General features: G+C 25.0%; 2 protein-coding genes across 2 annotated transcripts; one reads left to right on the top strand and one right to left on the bottom strand.

The window, feature by feature from the left end:
• Positions 1-103: 103 nt before the first annotated feature.
• Positions 104-12583, top strand: LOC129976051 (DNA primase small subunit-like). The gene is made up of 9 exons (XM_056089402.1): positions 104-304; positions 396-547; positions 839-1013; positions 1601-1737; positions 3476-3534; positions 6464-6578; positions 7803-7895; positions 7982-8187; positions 10172-12583. The coding sequence occupies exons 1-9, from the start codon at positions 181-183 to the stop codon at positions 10350-10352; spliced, it is 1242 nt and encodes a 413-aa protein (XP_055945377.1). The 5' UTR covers positions 104-180; the 3' UTR covers positions 10353-12583.
• Positions 12546-21685, bottom strand: LOC129976052 (45 kDa calcium-binding protein-like). Its single transcript, XM_056089403.1, has 6 exons — positions 21192-21685; positions 18340-18476; positions 17368-17475; positions 17130-17285; positions 14611-14774; positions 12546-12789 (listed from the first exon to the last, which is right to left on the bottom strand). Exons 1-6 carry the CDS (start codon positions 21527-21529, stop codon positions 12613-12615), a joined length of 1080 nt encoding a protein of 359 aa, XP_055945378.1. The 5' UTR covers positions 21530-21685; the 3' UTR covers positions 12546-12612.
• Positions 21686-22043: the final 358 nt, after the last annotated feature.

The raw sequence follows: 22043 nt of genomic DNA, 5'->3' as shown, positions 1-22043 counted from the left end.
AATGTATAAAAGCTTGTGGGTGTGAAACTTTGTAGCTGACCTTTTTAATATTAACATCCTTAGTTTGGCAACACCATATTTCGCGCAATTTTTGGTATTTGGTACTGATTTTCGTGGTTTCGTTTACTGCCTCAAAACTTTTCCAAAATTTAATGTATCAAATTTATTAGAATTGTTGCAATGGAAATCGACAATCAATTTGAGGATTCTTTTGATCCCAGTGTTTATCCAGATTTGTTGCCCATTTATTACAAACGTTTATTTCCATTTTCTTTATATCACAAATGGTTAAGATATAATGATGGTAAAATATGGTTCTGTTTTTGTATGTATGTATCTTTGAAATTTAGATATTCAGATAAAAGTTCTAATTTTGATTAATTTTTTTTCTTTAGATAAACTCTTTATAAATAGAGAGTTTTCTTTTACTCTAAAAGATGATGTATATTTAAGATACCAATCATTTAAAGATGAAGAAGATATGAGGAAAGAGGTTATACAAAAATGCCCTCATAAAATTGATATAGGAGCTGTGTACTCTTGTCGGGTAATTATATTATATTTGTTAGCATGTTATTTTTTTACTTGTATTATTATTTTCTTGTAAACATCTTGAAATGTTACTTTTTCTTTTTTTTTTTTTTGCACCAAAATAATATTTAAATAAAAATTATTATTCAAAACCAAATAAATATAAAAATTACAGAAAAATTGTTGACTATTATAAATTTGTCAATTTTTTTTATTTATATGTTTTACAGAGCTTTTATCACTTAAATTAGTATCTTGGTTTAATTCTTTATTGTTTTTTTTTATATATATTTTGCTAATGATTCAGCCTAGTGACCAACGCACAGCTTCAAATTTTCATCCTTTGGAAAAAGAACTTGTTTTTGATATTGATATGACTGATTATGATGAAGTAAGAACATGCTGTAGTGGAGCTGACATCTGTAAAAATTGCTGGCCTTTTATGACTATTGCCTTGAAGATCTTAGATAGAGCTTTAAGAGGTAACATTTTTTTTTTTTTTTTTAACATTCATTTAAGACATTTCAAATTAAATCTGTGGTTTTGATTTTTCTCATGAATCTGTTAATGGGATGTCTGTTAGTAAAATCATATATATACATTTACTTTTTTGCATCCTTATATTGGAATATATGATACTAGTGTTATGATTCAAATTAGTAGATAAAATAATCCGTCTCTTATTTTATCAGTCTTTTAAAGTAAAATGTACTTTGGATCATTTTATCTTTTAAGGAAGATAAATTGTTGAGAATCTTTTTATGCTAGGATAAATTCATTTTGGAAAAGCTGAATAATAGTGGCATTTTTTATAATCTCTGATTATATAAACATACTGTTGAAATTTATTCATTCATAACTATTATGAATGAATAATAGTTATGAAAAAATATTGTACTTATAAAAATTAAATATATAACTAAAATATGTCACTTTATTTCTTCAAACAACAGAAAGTATATCTTAAATTTTCATTTTGTATCACTTAAATTATATTTTGCATTTAATTAGAACAATTATGTATTTATTCAGTCTTAAATAAAAAGTTATCCTTATGATTGTCTTTTAGAGGACTTTGGTTTTAACCATCTTCTTTGGGTTTATTCTGGTAGAAGAGGAATCCATTGCTGGGTGTGTGATAAAGAAGCTAGAGAACTCAGTCCAGCAGCACGTAGTGCCATTGTTGAATATTTAAGTGTAATTAAGGTAACCTTAGACTTTGATTAAAGAATTTGTTTGCAGCTAATTATTTCTGCTATTAAATTTCAATGTAATATACAAATTTTTTTTTTTTTTTTTTTTTTTCCTTTTTGCAAATTATTGAGCATTTTAAATAAATTTGAATTAATATATATAAGATAAAAATGTTTGGAAGCAAAGTAGCTTTACTTTCTGTATGCTTGTCATTTTTATATGTTCATTATTATATAGAAATAGAAGATCATTTTCTCATCATTTTTATCAATTATTTTGCAATATTTTATAGATTACAAGTACTTTTCATCAGTTTGTTTTGTATTACATAAATTGATCTCTTTACTATCAATTCATGATATACTTGTGCACCATACATATTTGCCTCTACAAATATACTCCTTGTTATTTATTTTAATTAAATAGAATTTAGATTAAGCAAAAATTCTTCAAACAGGAATGTCAGTATGGATGAATTTGTATAAAGTTGGCCTTCTGGCATATGGCTTTGTTCTTTTCTATAGCTTGAATTTATTTCTTAGATTTTAGAGAATAGATATTTGGGCAAATTAAAATGACATTTTGATGCTATAAATTTAATTACATTGGATGTTATGTTATTGCATAATAAGATATTATGTTATTGCATAATAAGATATTGGATATGTTATTGCATAATAAGATAAATTTTTCTTATTTCAAAATAGGATTCATTCAAGTGTAGATATAATCTAAAATTTCAATTATATATTATATTTTATTTTTCAATGTATATATATATTCTGTATGTTAAATTATTACATTTTCTGCTTATGTTTAGACTGATATATATCCATACCACAAAAAGAATATTATTATTCTTTTAAAGAAAATTTATATATGGAATGTCTATTCAAACTCTTCTTTCCCCACACTATCCTATTCTACAAAATATTGCTTTATTTTAATTATATTTTAAGATTCAGCGAGAATATTTCTAATCTTTAAGAGATTATTTCTTCTTAAGGAGTTTAAAAATATATAATTATAATATAGTAATGGAAATTTTTGAAGTCATGCTTTGAAAAAGAAAACTAATAAGCATTAAAATATCTTAAGATATAGTAAAATACTTTTCAACTACAGCAAATGAACTTGTAACTAATTATACATATACAGTTTCATTAAATAGTTGAATATATGAACTTGGAAAGTGACATTTGCAAAATTGTACTCAAATTTTAGTAATATTTTCTTAAATGTGTATTAGAATTATTATACTATACTAAATACTTAATAGACTATTTTAATATAAATAAAATATAAACCTATAAAAAAATCTATGTTAATGCTGTACAGAAATTTTTCATTGTAATATATTGTAAAAGTTAGTAAGATTTTTTTTTATTTTATCATGCTAAAGGTATCATTAATTGTTTGATAAATATCAGCAAATAAATGATGCAAAACTTATTTATATTATAACCATAAATTCACATTTGAGTTTATTATCTTAAAAATGCAATCCTTCCAAAATTGTTGACTCAATGAATAGTGGTAATAAAATAGAGATATAGATACTGTAGAGACTTCTAATAATGACCATTAGAGAGAAATTTCTTATTTTTGATTTATCATATCTATTTCTAAAAATCTTTATTTATTTGTTGTTCTCTGTATTAATGTTTAGTAAATTTTTGAAGACTATTTCTAAAACTGTTTTAAAAATACTATAACATTTATTTATTTTTAATACTATTTTTTGTTTTAGGGTGGGGAATACAAAGCCAAAAAAGTTCATTTGCCTGAAACTTTACATCCAAGCTTAAAGTAAGATGCATTTCCTTATATTTAAAACATATGTGTGGTGCGTATATGCTTGTGTTTACTTTTAAAAAAATTATCTAATAATGTTATCACATTGCCTATAATAACAATAAAAAAAATTTAAGTAAACACATATTGTTCATATATATGTATAGAGGTATTATTAATATTTTATATAGAAGTCCATCGTGTGTCAAAATTATGAATCTTTTGTAAAAACTGTTTGTATTATGATTTTTTTATAATTGAAAATTTAAAAGCTTGAGGAACCAAATGGGTAAGTGGATATTAGTGATTAAATAAAAAAAAATAAATAAATAAAATAAACCATTCAGTTGGAAGATTCAACTGAATTGTGTATTTATCATTTTGATCCATTTGTAAGGAATAAAAAAAATTTATTGTTTTATTCACCAACAAATAATTTGTCACATTCAGTAATAGTGATTTGCTACATAATTAACCAAAATGGTACTTTTCAATTATATTTATAGAAACCATAGTTGTAGGAAAATAAGATGGGATGCCTGCACATGGATTTTATCATCATGATTGGACATTCTTTTTGAGGGTATTGTGTTACACACTGACACTGGGGTATAGATTCTCTCTAGTTCTTTTACCTCCCCTCCATTTTCTTTTGCGAATTATTGAGCAAAATAAAGGAAGGAACCAGATTTGTAATTTTTTGTCACTTTGCAACTATTCTGTTGCTTTAAATGGCAGTGAAATTTTATGATATGTAGATTTTTTTTTAAAAATTAATAAAAGAGATGGATATAAAAGATTTTGAATTTTAGATGGGGAATTTTTCAATTATTATCTTTAATAAGAACTTATGTTTTGTCATATAAATAAATATTCTTCAATAGTCGCATTACTTGATTGTAGAGGATCTCTGACAAATCTTTCAAATGGGGTTAAAAAAAGTTTTCACTCACCATCCATTACTAATTATATAAATGCTTCTTTTCTACTTTTTAAGATAATGAGTTATTTAATACTTACTTAATTAATAATTACTTGATGAATGCATAATTCTGTTGATTGGCTTTAGAAGATCTTATAATTTAAAGGAAATAATTCAATTCATACTTATTTATATTTTTAACAATGAACTGTAGAATTGTCAGTGGGTGGCTTGTAATTTAATGTTTTGCTATTTGCTTCAGCATTGTTTGTCTGAATACATTTATTTATTACTCAATCTTGGAGGATATGAGAATAGCAATATTTATGTACCTATGTGACCATAACATATTTGGTCAGACCTCCAGTTATTTCGGTAATCTTTTTTTTTTTTTTTTTTTTTTTTTTTCTAAAGTTATTTACTATTTTCTATATATGCTCAAATGAATATGAATAATTTAACATGATAATGTTTATAATCAAATAAGTGTGAGATGCAAAAATTATTCAAAACAGTCTTCCAGGCAAACTGCTTGATTTGATGTTGCAACTGACATGTAGTTGCTTCTTGTGTAATTGGTTGTAAAAAAGATTATATTTCTCAAAATTTTAATTAAATCTATAATGAAATGAAAAAATTAATTTAAAATTTTACTAACTAACTTTGGATGAAGCTATTCTACATTACTTTAAAATTCAAATAACAATATAATGTAGTATAAATGTTTAAGATAATAATAAAATAAATAACTTATACCACTAACATGGCTTGTTACTTACATTTATATTTTTTATTTATTATTTTTTTTTTCAAAATTTGACATTTAATTTTTATTTTGAGTTCAGTTACAATTTTAAATATAAATTGCAATTCAACTCAAAATTATATTTTTTTAAATCAAAAATTATAATTGTTTCTTATCATAAAAATAAAAAAAAAATATGTAAAATAAAGAAGAAAAAAATTGACTTTATTTACTTTATAATAATACTATTGCATGAAATATTTCTAAAGCATGTAATTTTTATTTAAAAAAATAATAATTAATATTTATCATATAAGCAAACTTTGAATTCTCTTGAATAATTTTTGCACATATAATCTTGCAATTGCTGCTAAGATTCTTCAATAACTATATATGGAAATTTGTTTTCATAATCTGTGTAAGTACAAATTTTTCCCCTCCCATTTTAAATCACCTTTCAGGGAAATATACTTTGAAATCCCTTACCTCAATTAATTTCAAAGAGAAAATGCCTTACACCAATGGAATAATTACTAACCTATTCCATTTCCACGACTGTGGACAAAAAGCATCATGAATCGTTGAGTATAAATTTCCTGCTATAATGCTTTATCAATCCAAGGTCATCTGTCCTTCTGCTGAGTGACTTTACTCTTTAACTTCCTCTATCTTCATTACCTTCCTATGGACAAAAGTGTAAATTTGGTTTATCTGTGAATGAGAATAGCAAATTCTACATTATCATTCACAATTGAGGACAGCAGAATGATTAAAGTCCACACAGTGGTTTGCAAATGAAAATAGCTCAATTCATACTATCACTCATGAACAAGCGACAAACTCGGAAAATGTTGATTTGGTTCAATTTGTTCACTTAAAGTATCTACTCATTTTAACCTGATATTTTGTGAATAAATTTTGTGTGTTCTTAAAATTTATTGCTAGATGTATGAAAAGTATAAATGATTCAAAATTTAAAATATTGCTATAAATACTCAGAATTTGAGAAGTAAGTGAAATTATTAGATAATATGTCATTTATTTTTTATTTTTCCGAAATTTCATTTTCTTATTTAAAGCTGATTAAGTTGCATTTAATAATTTCTAACTATTTGTTAGTGGAAATTTATATTTAAAAGTGCTTTCCAAATTAAATAATGTTTCCATTTCTGATAAATTTTAAGAAATGAAAACATTTGACATAAATAGATAGTAGCCATAATTAAAGAAGTACTTATTCTTTTATTTTTAAATAATATTTTTTCTTTTTCTTGCAGGCAAGCAGATAAAATTGTTTCCAAGTATTTTGAAGATCTCATGTTAAATAAACAAGATTTCTTAGCCACTCAGGAGAATTGTGAAAAAATAATTGCAATGTGCTTGGATCAAAATATCCTTTATGAATAATAATAATAATTAATTGTATGGTACCTGCAAATCTCATTTAAAGCAGTTTTAAATTTTATCCTTTCAAATTTTGTTTTTACCAAAGACTCCTACAACCTAATTTTCCTCTAATCAATCATTATTTTCTTTTTTATAATTCTTGTATGTTTAATTTAATGTGTTTATTTATCTATTGGTACAAAACCCATTTAAATTATGAATTATAAGGTTAAGAAAACCTGGTTTAAGACAAAATTGTCAATCAATATTTAAAAATTACATTTTTTTTATCATTTGTTAGTATTAAAATTTTATTTAAAATATTCAGTTTAAAGTAACTACAATGTCAATTAAAATCCAAAAAATATTATAATTATTATTTTAGAAAACTAATAAAAAAGAGGCAGAAAATTAATTCAACCTTTTTTATAAGTATATAATGAAAAGGCACTTTCAAATTTTTAAACTTTGTTTTATTCCGGGTGGCATAATTTATGTACAAGCAGAAGCGATCAGGCACATCAACACAGAACAATGCAAGAGGAAAAGCTCATGAAATATTTATCCCCATGATTATATACTGTGAGTTTTTGATAGGGAATTCTTTACATGTGTTGATTTAGGTAAGGGAATTATAGAGATCTTTTAAAAGAATGTATTAGATTGAGAAATTTTTATCCCTTCACTCGGAGTGAGGGAACTTGTCGCTCTCAGCAATTTTAACGAGCTTCTGTTGCATTAATTAAATAAAAAAGGTGGAATTGGATCAGGAAATAAGAGAATATTTTAGAATGAAGTTAATATGGGCTGAATTAAGATAAAACTTTGGAAATTAATTAGGATTTAATATAGAATTAAGAGATATCATTATATATATATTGTTAGATACAATACTAAAAAAAAAAAAATGGAATATGAAAAAAATATTACTTTGGGCATTAACAGATAATAAACGCTTATTTACATTATAAATTTCAGTCAAAATATAGGTTTTTATGATTATTATTGTTTGAAATGTAAATATTTGAATCATTTCATTGCATTATATGTTGAAAGTTTTGTCTCTATCTAATGATATTAGACAAAACTATAAGGCACAGCATATGCATCAATTATAATTTTCAAAAAATAATTGAACTATATAGAGAGATAGATACTTTAAGAATTGATATAAAATAAATAGGTTGTTTCTTTTGTTGTTGATCGTTACAATTCTTAATAAAGTTAAATGGTAAAGAATATCTAAAGAGTGCTCTCAAAGATTCAAAATCCAGCCAAGAAAAGTGGGAAATTATCAATCAAATTGATGATGTTGTGATAGCGGTAATTCATGCATTTTAATAATATCTTAAATTATTTATTTATTCTTTTATGAAATATATCAACTATTTTTTCACTTCTTATTACAGAAAGGAGTTAAGAATCGATCAAAACATTTCCTAACAGAGGTAAAATTCCAGTTATGTTACCCTCGTTTAGATATCAATGTAACCAAAGGATTAAACCATCTTCTGAAAGCACCATTTTGTGTCCATCCAAAAACAGGACGGGTTTGTGTTCCTATTGATGTCAAGACAGTTGATTCTTTTGATCCATTTTCAGTACCAACTATTTCGTAAGTATTTCACAATAAATACCTTAATAAAGCCTTAGATGTTTATTAATCTAGAATTATTTTTGTGTGAAAATGAGTACTACTACAATTATCTTTACTAATAATAAAGATGAATGTCTGCACTTTACAACTAGAATGTTTGACTTTCATTCCAAACTTGGCACATATGTACTTTGGATGGTAGAAATGTGCATCTTGGGATGTTTTTTTTTTTTTTTTTTTTTTTTTTTTGTTGTTGTTGTTGTTGTTTGTTTGTTTGTTTGTTTTTTAATTTAAATTAATTAAAACTTAAATCGAATTTATTTATTTATTTCATTTTTCTGTGACATTTACTGAAAACATTATTGCATAAAAATAAATTTTATATTGCTTCAAAAAAAATTTTTAATACCTATGTAATGATACAATTTAATATTTAGAAAGTTTTCCCCCCTAATTTCCAACAATGGATTAAATTGTTGTTCTCGGATTCAAATCATTTTTATTTTTTCATCAAATATGTAATCTCTTGCTTTTCTCCTATTACTAAAAGCTAAAGAAGAAAGATTTTGTTTAATATATGTATTATTTACAAAACAAATAAAGTGTAGTAACACTGCCATGAAAGTTAGACTGGATATTTTTATTTTTAGTAATGCTATTCTATTATGATACAAGTCTTCAATAGATATGTTAATGTATAAAATGAGCAGAACACAAGTAAGACAAAATAAAATAGCTTTAATGTCTGGAAATTTGACAGAATCATTCGCATGAAGCTATATTTAAATGATTTAGCTAAAATTAAATACAAACAATATTCTCAGCAAACCAGTTGGCTGCAAAGATTACAAATATTTAATAAATGATAGAAGATAGAGGAGGTTTAAACCTCTTTGCAATGAAAATAAATCTTTATTAGGGAATAAAATTTATATCATCATCAGAATATTTTAACTTAAAAATGTTGCATTGCACACAATTTATAATAAATACCTAATCAATCAACCAGTTGCTTCTTTAATCCAAAAGGAGTTTCATATAGCATATTTTAAATCATGAATGTAAATGAAACGAATGTACCGAAATCTGAATTAATTACATTGGAGTGGTGTTGAGTTGCGACTGGTATGACGCTTACAATGAACAACTATGTAAGTAACAGTAAGAAGTTGTTTATTATTATAATGCAAGAGGGAAAAATTAATATCTTTCTTTTATAGATTCTTTAGTTTCATTAGTAGAAAAAGTTTTTTGAAAATGCTGTATGGGGAAATGGGATACATGATTGCATTCTAAATTACTATAAATTAACCTTCTTTTGTTATTATTATTATTTTCCAAAAGAAAGGGATTACACTTTGTTACCTTAAGTGAGACAAGGAAATTCTTATCTGTTCAATTATATTGTTTATGAATAAGTTTGCAAACTCAAGCCTACTACTTTTATTTCCTATTTGTACTAACTCAATGCTTTATTCTGAATTACTTGAATTATTCATAATTTAGGGTATTTCAGTTAATTACAAACCCTCCATTGTTCATGCTTTTTAAAACAGTTCCATTAGCAAGCATTAAACTTTGTGTGTGTGTGTGTGTGTGTGTGTGTGTGTGTGTGTGTGTGTGTGTGTGTGTGTGTAAATATGTTATTGTAAAGCAGATTTAATTTTTTTTTAAAGTTGAATATTGCCCTTTCATTACTTCAGACATTGTAACTGACATTTTAACTAATCTAGCAACTTTCCTTTATTCACTTAACACAAACTAATCAACTAAAGGATGAAAATTGAACAAGGTCCACAAAATTATGTTGAATGATATTTATGTGTTTACATCTTCAAAGAATGCCTAATTGTGAACTAGATACAGATATACTATTTATTGGTTTACACGAACTTTTTTTATTGTCAAATATAAATTAAAAGAAAATTTGTAATACAGGAATAAAGACCTGTTATATCAAACGATATTTCCTTGTTAATAAAATTTATTAACTGAATTTTAGGAGCCTCTGCAAGGAGATTGATGAATATGATGCTTCTCTGAAAGAAGTCAATAAACCTGAAGACACCATGGGTGAAGATCAAAATTCTATAGCAGCTAAAATTGAAGATTACAATAAAACAAGCATGCGTACATCAATAGAAATTTTCAGAAAATTTGTAAAAAATTTTGACTTATGTTGACTATTTTAGATGTTATAATTTTATATATGTGCATATAAAATATAATCAGATATACCTTAAATTATTATTGATGCATTGTTTTGTACGTAAAGTAACAAAAGATTATTTTAAAAAAAACCTTTTTTTTTTTATTATTATTATTATTCTTAGAGTTGTTTGAACTTAAACATTTATCTACCTGTTTTGTATTCCGATCGGTAGTTGCATATAAAATTACAAAGTATTGGGTTGAGTAAAAAGTCATTGATGTTTTTTTTTTTTTTTCCCTATATTTTTCAAAATTATATTTATTAAAAGTCAAAGCTCAATCAATGATATATGTTTCCTTTTGTTCAATGAACTTCATAATTCTCCGTTCATAGAAAAGCCTGTCTTTATTTGTGAAAAACTGAAAAGGTGCTGATTTATAGCCTCATCTGAATTTAACATTATTCCAGGCAAGGAGTTTTGAAGACAGCGAAACAAGCAGAAATCTGATGATGCAAAGTCAGTTAAGTATGCTGGGTGGGACAACACATCCTATCCAAGCTCTAATAATTTTTAACTAGTTGCCAAAGGTGAGTGTGGTCTTGCGGTGTCATGATTTAAGACTGATGAGTTCCAGATGTTTCTAAATGATAGCTTCTTTCAAACTGTCCAGTTGCCTACAGTGCACATCGTTCGATTGTTCCTTGGTTGGAGCTCAAAAAACACCACGCTGTGAGCATAATCTTCCTTTAATGAAGTTCTGCTTTTGAAATCAATGGTGAAGCATCATCTCAGGACTAAAACTGTTTGCTCACCACATTGTTGTAAACAATCCATTTCTCATCACCAATTATTCATTTCAAAAAAAGGATTATTTTCTTCACATTTCATGAATATAACACAGATGTTTATTCATACCATCAAATGAACTTTTGAGAGTTCATGAGGAACCTAAATATTGAGCTTGTTTATGTATTTCAGCTTCTTTAGGTGGATGTGAACACTTTGCAGACACTAAAGATCAGTCAAAAACCTCTTGTGTCATGTAATATGATTTGACTAGATCAATGTCTTTATTTTGTTATCATCAATCTGGGCAGGCTTTCTTGATCCAAGAGTGTCTTTCAAATCAAAATCACCGTCACAGAATTTCTTGAATCAGTTTTGGATTGATGTTCATGTAAAGAAGTATCACCATCGAAAATTTGCACAATTTTTCACAAACTTGACTTGCGTTTATTTTTTCTTTTTCCCTTTATGGAAGTAAAATATGGTGAAAATAAATAATTTGGTTTTCAATATGCTATCAAAACTCAATGAGGCTTAAACTCAGTGATCAATGAATTACCACTGTAAATATTTCAAGTATTTTAGAAACGACTACTGCCATCTGATACAGGGGGAAAAAAAAAAAAATTACTGCAATTACTTTTTATTTTACCTAATAATTAAAATCATGTGGAAAAGAAGAAAAAAAGTGATCCACCTGAAATTTTCACATTGACTTCCCATAAATGTGTTATCCCACCCACGTTCATAAAAATTGTGGATTATGGGCTAAGTCAGGAATGCCTCGATTTGTATTTCCAGAATTTTGCACATGAGCATTTTGTGCTTCATAATTTAGTGATGAAAACTGAAGATACATTTTGGATGTCTGTTTTTTGAACAGTTAAAGCCAAAATTTAACACAAATCTACAATTTTAATTACAAGATTGCATAACTAATCATTGCATTTTTTTTATTTATTACATTTATATGCATGCAACTGAATTGATTCAAAATTTGATAGAGATCTCCACTTAATATGTTAAAATTATATACCAAATTTTATCCATCTAACTCTTTCTATTTTGTAAATTTGCACTCAGGCAAGCAGAGACAATCTTCTTAAAAATGTATTTAAAGAAATCTATAAATTTAATGTACAGACCATATGTTAAAATTTCAGCCATCTTATGTCTACAAAGTTAGACATAATTCCACAATTGTGATATTGGAACCCAAAGAAGTTTAAAGCACTAAGGTTCATCAAAATTTCTACAATGCTTTTTCTTAGTGTGGGGGAAGGTTAAAAAAATTGTCAAATTAAACTGAATTTTTACATAATAAATTTGATAAAATTTTGCCATATTAAAAAGTTTCAACTACGAAAAAGTAAAATTATTTCTCTTTATTTTGTAAAGAATTGTATTAATAATGATAGAAGAGCAAATATAAAAATGTATAACAATATATATTTATTCTAGATTAAAATAATACACAAAATTTGAATAAACAAAATATCACAGACTAGAATTCATCATGAAAACTACGAGCAGTGTCCACCATTTTGCTTCCAAGGAAATAATTTTTCTTTGCAAGAACTTCATCTAAAGATAAAAGGTTATCTTTATTTGCATCAGCTGTTTTTATAAGCTTTCTAGCTTCTGTTTTGGAATGTACAGGATTTTCTGGATCATTATACATCTAAAGGGGGAGAAAACAAAATCATAGTTTTCATGTAGAATAAAATATAAATATTATCTATCACTATTCTAGAAGTAATGTTTACTTCAATTATAAAAGTTCTTCAAAAAAATAGACCACATTAGGACTAATGCCTCTATATTTCATAACAAGTTGAACTCTAATATAGCACTGCTTCGCATTTATGTTCCCATCGTTCACAACTCTCTCAAATTTTCAAAACATTTTTATTTATTTGAATGTTTTCCCACTAATTATAATTCCAATAGTCTCTTGAGAAAAAGAATAATACTGTATGTATATATAGTGATGTTTGGATGCCTATTTATATTAATGTTACAAATTCTGTAAATTATTTTGTCCTGTTCATATATTTGCCAATACAAAAATTTTCTAAGAATATATAAAAGGTTTGAACTATAAAAATTTGTAAATAATTACTATTAATACATTTTTTCTGCCATTTTAAAATCCATTCAATACACAAACTTGTCTCACTATAACATTATTATGTTTGAAAAATAACATTAAATAGAGAGAAAATTAATGATTCACCATGTTTTAATTTTGATAAACTTGATTACGTATATTCTTTATTACTTTGTGCACATTTATTTTCATAAAGGCATTTTTAATAAATAGAATAGAATAGATATTGTATAATCCTTAATATAATTTTAAAATATTTATAAACATCTTGAAGAATGAAAATCAAATATATGAATCATTCATTACATAAGACATGTTGCTGAAGAAACATTGTTATTCGTAAATTAAGTTAGAGAATTTCCTTATGAAATGGTTTTAGCTGTTTTTACTAAATGAACATTTATCTACTTAAAACTATCCATCATAATATTCATATAAAATCTTATCATACATCATTAACATGTTACAGAAAGGTAAAAAGTGTATCATCTCAGATATTCTTGTCTTCTAATTGTGATTTAAATTAAGGCTCATATCCAATACTTCCACTTTAACATCAAAATAAAATATTATTTAAGAACTAATATGGCATATCATAAATGATTTATACTTCTCAGTATTTAGCATTACAAGTACAAAAGAGAACATTTCATATGCATAAAATAGATTTATACTTTCAAGTTTAATGGACATGTGATTAAAAAGGAGAGATTTCTGCAGAATCATAATGGAAGATTTGCTACATTTACCCACTGCTACTACAGTTAAAGCATGTTGTGAGCTCATCAATGAAAAGTCAATAATTGTATTATTAATAAATGTGAAAAATTGATGTCAAAAAATAACAAAATCAGCATTTAGCTTAATATGTTCAATGTTGCAAGCCTGGTTTCGCTCATAATAAATATACTCATCAAAAAATAATTTTCATTATTCTATTTTCTCTTACCATTGTATATATAAATTAAGGGTACTTTTCCATTCTTTTGATTGCTGTCTTAAAAGAAGTATATTTTTTTGAATAGTAAAATATAATTTTCTTAAAATAATTTTTATTCTCCTTATCTTTATTCAAATTACAACAATTAAATGTTTAAAAGGAATTTTCTAAAATTAATTCTTTATGAAGTTTCAGAAATATTAAGCACATTTTAATAAAAATATCTGTTGTGTTAGTAGGAATATTATAAATTAAAACTTTTAAATGGCTTGATACCATAAGTTTATGAGAATTTTACAAACTTGATATTTTTTACATGTCATCTAACAATAGTTTAAAATTTTTAGAATCATACAAAAGTTAACATTGCTTTAAAATGAAATAAAAATTTCATGAAAACAAGATGTTTCTTAAAAATTCCAGAAATTTTTTGGCCTTTTAAACTTGTTTACCAGTAATTCTTCTCTAGAAACTTTTCCATCTTGGTTAAGATCTATATTTTCCCTAAATTCTCTTATTCTCTCTTGTTTCCAGTCAGATGCTGAATGGTTGGTTTCATCGGGATCAGGCATTTCTGCAAATTCTTGCTCTGTTAACATTTCATCACCATTGTCATCTGAAAAAATTGCATGAACTTTTAAACAAAACATTTCTCAATGACAATGTTTTATTTTGTAATCCATTTATATATAAAATGGATTTTTCTATGAATTAATTTTTTTTTAATATTACTTGCCTGGAATTAGTTAAACAGTTAAGACTGATGAACTATATTTATTGGTGCTGATATTTGACTTATGCTTCTGATTTTGATAATACTATCTAATAAGCTTATTCTTTTCTCTATGTAATTAAGAGATGGCAGAGAATTTCATCTATTTAGATAGAAATTACAAATCATATGTATGATTCATGGTAGCGAGTATGTTAATAATGTTTCATACAAAAACTTGTATAGATTTAATCTCAAATTCACACCTTCCCTATTTTGGCCACCATTTCCCCAGAATGCATATTAGTTTGTAATACACAAAGTATGTTTATTCTTGAATTCTATCATTTCTTTTAAAATTTTATATGAAATATATACACTTCTTATGTTTCTGAAAAATTGTACTTTTGTTTTTCTAGATGTCCTCTCAATTTATAATGAATCTTAAAAATCTATTATTGGTACCAGAAATTAAATTACAAATTTTTAATTAATTGATTAACCATTGTAAGTCTTAATATTGACAGGTAACATTTAAAGACACCTCTTAACTGTTTTTTTTTTTTTTAATGTAGATTAGAAACTTCAAGTAGTTACAAATATATAAGAATAAAACATGCATAAAATATTTTTAATAACAATATCCAAAAAAAAGTTTAAAATTTTAATAAAGGTATTCAGTTTACTGGCACTATTATATATTATATCTGTCTCTAAATGTGACTATTCTGTAAAGCATAATAGTGGAAGTCGGTTAATAAACTTATAGCAATAGTTCATCGATGGGATATCGTAGACATTTTGCAAATTTCATTTCCAATGAATAATAGTATTAACGACATTTTTTTATAAACTGTAAAGAATGCTTTAATTTCATATTAGTCCAATACTGCTTACATTTGCTTCCAAATGGTTCTTAATTATTCTCTGTATAATTGCTTTGGAAACATGATATAGTCTAAGTACTTATTTGATGGCCTCTTCAAAAGTAATTTAATTATTTATTAATATATCATCATTAATTATATTTCTTTTATGCATAAAACATTCTAATTCGTATTCATAAATTTTTCAAAATGTAAGAGCACAGTAGTTTTATAAGTACAGAAATTGCAAGTTAAATGTAAAATTGCTTCCCCTTTCACAGTGCCTAAAGTACAGGGTGGCCATAAAATAACATTCACTGTTTGGAGGCATCTGCAGCACCAATGAAATGAATAAAACCAAATACCATATAGCGATTCTGAAATCCACAGAGAATGAAAGTACATAAAATTTAGTAACTAAGAGATAAAATTTTGTCACTGAGAGAATAAAACAAATCACAGTGAATGCATAGACAGTGGATTTTTCTAAATTTCCTTAATGCTTGAATTATGATAGATATCTATATACAGAAATATATTGCATACAATATGAGACTTACAGAAAAGAATATTTTATTAACCAGCATTAGGACTTCCAGCTCATGCACGATATTTTCAATGTGCTGATTTTCCCCAAGTATAGAATACTGAATTGGGAACCTTTTTTTTTTTTTTTTTTTCTCAAAATTTACCTCTTTATGCCTTCTACAGTCTGCATATGAAATTTGGTTTCATTTTGTCCATTAGTTTTACTTGCAGATGGCTCAAAACAAAGAAAATTATTTTATCCTGTAATATAAGATAACTTCCAAAAATAAAACAGAAATTTCATAGTCTTATTACTCATGTTGCCATTTAATTTCCTTTCCTTATGTAATTACACTTAAGTAAATAGTATACTCACTAATATCTCATACTGGCTAATACCTAATATTCTGCAGAAGGGAACAATACTATATCATAGTCATAAGCCTAAACATAACTTTTTTCATATGTCATTGTCTAATGTGACTATAAGAGGAGAATAATAAAAATTGGTTTAAAAAAACTGAATATCTTCAACATAAATCAAATTTCATTATGATAAAAAAAAATTGTTAAACTTTGAAGTTTTAAACTTATTGATTTTAAGAATTATGGAATGCAACTTATTTCAGCTCTTTGAAGTGGAATTTAATTTCAATATTAACTCAACTTACTGGGAGAAACACTAGCTTATTTAACTTATAGAAATGCAAGTCTTTGGATAAAAATATTCAGCATTAAAACATGAGTTTATACTGTTATTATCTTTTTTAAGACTAAAAATAATTTACAATGATTTTAAACAGAAAAACTGTATTTGCAATCATTTCTTGCATCTTAAGAATTTATTTCCATATATATCAATTACCTAAACTGGCAATAATGTCATTAACCATATTGATAAGTGATACATGGCTATGTTCAGGATGACGGAATGTAAGAAACTCATCAATATTGAGAGCATCAGGATCAGAATTGGCAGCTTCTGACCAGGCTGCTTTGTCCAAGAGGATTTTTTCTTTTACTAAAAGAAAAAGGAAATTCTATTAAAATAGCTGTCATATTAGATATGATTGTAAATTATATTTCCAAAGTGAAAAAATTACCTTCACGCTTTAGATTTTTGTGATTTTCTGGATGTTTCTGAGCATATGTTTCATTGAAACCTTGTTCAATCATATAATTTACATGATATTCTTCCCAACTCACACGGCCTGTAAAATATATATCAAACACTAACTTTTCTTACATATAGATTAAATGCATACAAATAAAAACTTTTCTTCATACACTACGGTAAAAATTTCAAATAAATTATGCCTGAATAATGCTCATCGACTGATGATTAATTCATTTAAATTATAGCTTTAAAATTAATTCATGCTTATTAAATTTTATTTACAAATAGATATTATAATTAAGAAATTTTATAATCCTTTTTTTTTCTCCTTAAAATTACTACCAGATATTGCCTTTTGTATGAAATTACAACAAGCAGAGTTCTAAACTCTTCATATGGAAGAGTTCTAAACTCTGCAAAAAAATGGAACACAAAGAAATATTTTTATAGAGATTAAAGAAGTAAAGCTAAATAAAAGTGTCTAATATAAAATGAAATACAGATTCTATACTGGTCATATATGAAATATAATTATTGACCTAAATACTCAATGCAATTAAAATAATTGTCAATATAATTGCTTAGATACTAGAAACAAATATTATGTTATATTCATAATATCTATGTTTGCAGATTGATCATATTTAATCTGTATCTATTTAAATAAAAAAAGACACATGTAATATTATGTCATACTGAAATATTTTATTACATACTTTTAAACATTTGCAAACACAAATAAAAATTTAACTTACAAAATAAATTATTCATAATGCATACAATAATATTTTAACACAAAACATTCCCAAGCTATGCACTGACTAAGTTTTAAATGTTCCTTTCTAGATTTAATAAAATAAATTTAGTATTAATTTTGGCCAAAAAAAATTGTTAAAATTTCAAAAATTATACATAAAATAATTTTACTATTATTTTAAAATAATGTAAACAAACATACCATTGTGATCTTTATCCAAAGCTGTGAAAATATAAATATTTTCATGGACAGCTTTCTGAAAATGTTCCTTTACTTTCTTTGCTATCCAAATTTCTAATTCTTTTTCATCTAGAAAGCCATCTTTATTGATGTCAGCTCTAAAAATAATTAAACAATTAATTCATAAAAATGCTAATCTGCTCTATGTCCATTTCACTTTAAATTCATAAAAACTACATATAAATTGCAATTTATTAATATTAATGGTAAAATAAACAACTATTTTGTTTAATATATAGTAAATTTGACTGTAATAAAAATAATCAATTAAAATGTAATAAATATACGGATTTCTTTTAAAATCTGACAAGGAATTTTATCATGCTTAAAATAGAATTTCAGTGCCAAATTAAATTCAACTGCAAGGTGATAAATTAACAATCTAAATTTTAGAAACTGCCTTCAAATATATGTTTTCATTTTATAGGGGAAAAAATGCGATAAACTTTTCATATAATTTTTTTTTTCCTTGCAATATATCTGAAAGTTAATGAAAAAAAATTTACTGTTAAAAGACTACTCTCCTTAAATTTCTTTCATCTGATTTAATTTGATAGAATGCAAATTTTTAAAAAAATAGTGACAAAACATTTTTAAAAAAAGATTACAATCTTATACTAGATAAATTATGAAAACTTTCATATTAATACAAAATTTCTCCAAAACAGATTTTTCTACATGTATCTTAAGAGATATTAATAATTTATTTTGATGCTTTAATCAGTAAATGGCAAAAAGTTGTAATAAAAAAATGTATTAGGCTCACATACTAAGTAAAAAGGGTATATGTAATATATTTACTTGTTCTCAGAAATTTATTTAGTTATTTTAATTAAATAATATAATAAAAATTTATTTTGATTCTAATTAATCTAGTTGAAGTTAAAGATCTCCCTTAAAAGCCAATGAGAGCAAAAGTTATTTTTTAAACAATGGAGCCAAATAAAAGGTAAAATACGAAAAAAAAAATATTTCTAAAAAAAGTAAGAAAAATGGATGATAATTTTATATATATATATATATATATATATATATTACTGGTATCCAACTTATTTTTTCTTTTAAGAAAATTCAGTAAAGTGTAACATAGAAGTAATTCTGATGAAATTACATCTACAGTATATTAAATTTGAAATAAAAGAATAGTGATACATGAATAAACCTATAAGGTTAATTTTAATAAGCTTAAAATGAGTTATACAAATGGGAAAAGGATTATTTCTGATCTTATCTTTCACATAATGCAAAAAGAAAAATAAATATATCATTTGTATTTATTACTGTTTCATTTTTTATATAATGCATTTGATAAATATTTTTACTAGCTAAATCAAGATTTTTTTTAAAAAAAATCTATCTTTTAGAACATAAATGTACATCATAATAACCAGGGATTTTCAAATCAATTAATTTTTATGTGTTTATCATTATTAATTTTTTTTTTAAGTTTATGCAGAATCTAGATTTAGAACTGAAGTATTCAATTAAAAGAAAATCTAATTCAAAAATCAAAATATTCTACTGAACTGATTCCTATATTTAATTTTCAAATATCTTTTTTATAATGTCAAAAACTAAATGATAGCATTTAATTGAGGTTAACAAAATAATTTATATTTTAAAGAGTGAAATTTAAAAATTTCATTTTAGCATTTTTTGTCAGTAACTTTATTTAAAAGTAATTTAAAATTGCCCATGTGAATCTTATTCAAAATAGTTTTGTTATTTTAGTTTCAGTATATTTTTCAAATTAATTAGTTCTATTTTAGCAAGAATAACTTTATAAAGAAATAAAAATAATTAATTACTTACATATTAAATTAGCACATTATTCTTTCAAAGTTAATAAACCAAACTATATTGCTGTATTGTTATCGTCTTCATCAACCTTAAAATCAAAGCCAAATCAAATTGCTGAAGAGATTAAATAATATAATGTAAAAGAAATTAAAGAATTCAATTTAAAGCAAACTTATATTTTATTTTAAATTTGAATATAAAATCTAAGTTATAAAATAATATTTATTACATTTCATTTTAGAAAATTCTATTTTGAAATTAGTTTTATTATTACAATAGAGAAAGTAGTGACCTAAACAGAATGTTTACCCCTAGTAACAGATAATCTTAAAAATATATTCACTGAGTAATTCCAGCACAAGAGAAATACATGCTTGTAAATCCAATATATTTTCATTAAAATAAAAAATTATATTCATTATTACGCTGAAACTATAAAATTCATTGTATAGAAACTTTAAAACTATCATTAATCGACTTTGTGACATTCATTTATAAAATATAAATGTATTTAAATGAATAATCGCATAAAAATATCAATAAGGAGACTTATTTATGTAAGAAAATACCAGGAAAAATATTAAAAGGTATTATTAAAATATTGCAGAAATTTTAGAAATGTTTTTGATGGAAATATAGACATCACAATAAAGAAATTACATTTTTTTACAAATTAGAGTTTTAAAAATATTTAAATCATTTTTTTACGACTTTGTAATTCAAATATTTTCTAATGATTTCAGACTGGAACAGTTTTAATTTCAAAGTAACGATGTGGCTTAACATAAGATAGCTATTTACATTTTCCCAAGAATGCATATATTGATCAATAGCACATTTAATATTATTCTAAAAGGCCGTCCTGCAGGAAAGACCTTGACACACGCTGCCATGGTAACCTTAACAAAACTTTCCTCAAGTAATTACATATATATACATATGCATATTGCACCAACTATTTAAAAATTTTAAATGATAAGGAAATACATGAAAATCTTTGAAAAATATATTACTTTCTGTGGACGGATACAAGAAGCTTTTCATCTTCCGTTACACTTCCATTTGTACTTCCCAGTAAAACTTCCTTTCTAAACTGTTTGTTCAAATGGCCGTCTCTTTCCATCCGCACCCCTTGTAAATGATCTGGGGGTTTAATATCTTCAAATTTAATTTTTGAAAATTCATTCGGAGGATTACTTCGCTTCGTAACATTAAAATCAGTAGAAAACAAATGTAATGGAATACATAAAACGGAATGATATAATAAAAGATGAATAATGAATAAAAATTGAATGACAGAAAAAATATCACAGACTGGGAAGTGGCATTTATTTCTCACGGAAATCATCATCTCGTTAAAAGCATTTTAGTCCCTACAACAAACATAAAACGCAGATTCAGAATTTTAGCAGACAATCAGGAAAACGAAAACAACTGGAGCACAACAATTGCAGTGACAGTCACGGGAGAGCTTTTCTTTGAAGGTTATGTTAAATTCCAGTTTTCTTTTAACAAGCAATCGAACAATCAAAAACAACTGTTGCGGGGTTTGTTTGTTTGTTTGTTTTTTATCAATTAATACCGACATTATTTTTTTAAAAAAATGATGAAATGGGCAAAACAGTGAAATTCAACTTTTGTCCAAATCTATATTCGTAACTTTTTTTTACTTCTCTGAAGTTTTTATCAAAAATATGGTTGTCAAAACAAACGTGCAATAAACTGTGAAAGAAATACCATTCTTAAATTGAATTTTAATCAAATTTACATACTTCAACTTAATGAATATCCAAAAAATGTGCTTCAATAATTTCGTTTTAGGAATCAACTCATTCTTCCTGTAAAAGGCGTTAAAAGGATAAACA

This window comes from Argiope bruennichi, chromosome 7, assembly GCF_947563725.1.
Source record: "Argiope bruennichi chromosome 7, qqArgBrue1.1, whole genome shotgun sequence".
Taxonomy (NCBI): Eukaryota; Metazoa; Arthropoda; class Arachnida; order Araneae; family Araneidae; genus Argiope; species Argiope bruennichi.
The sequence above is the reverse complement of the archived record's forward strand: the minus strand, read 5'-3'. Positions and strand labels throughout refer to the sequence as shown.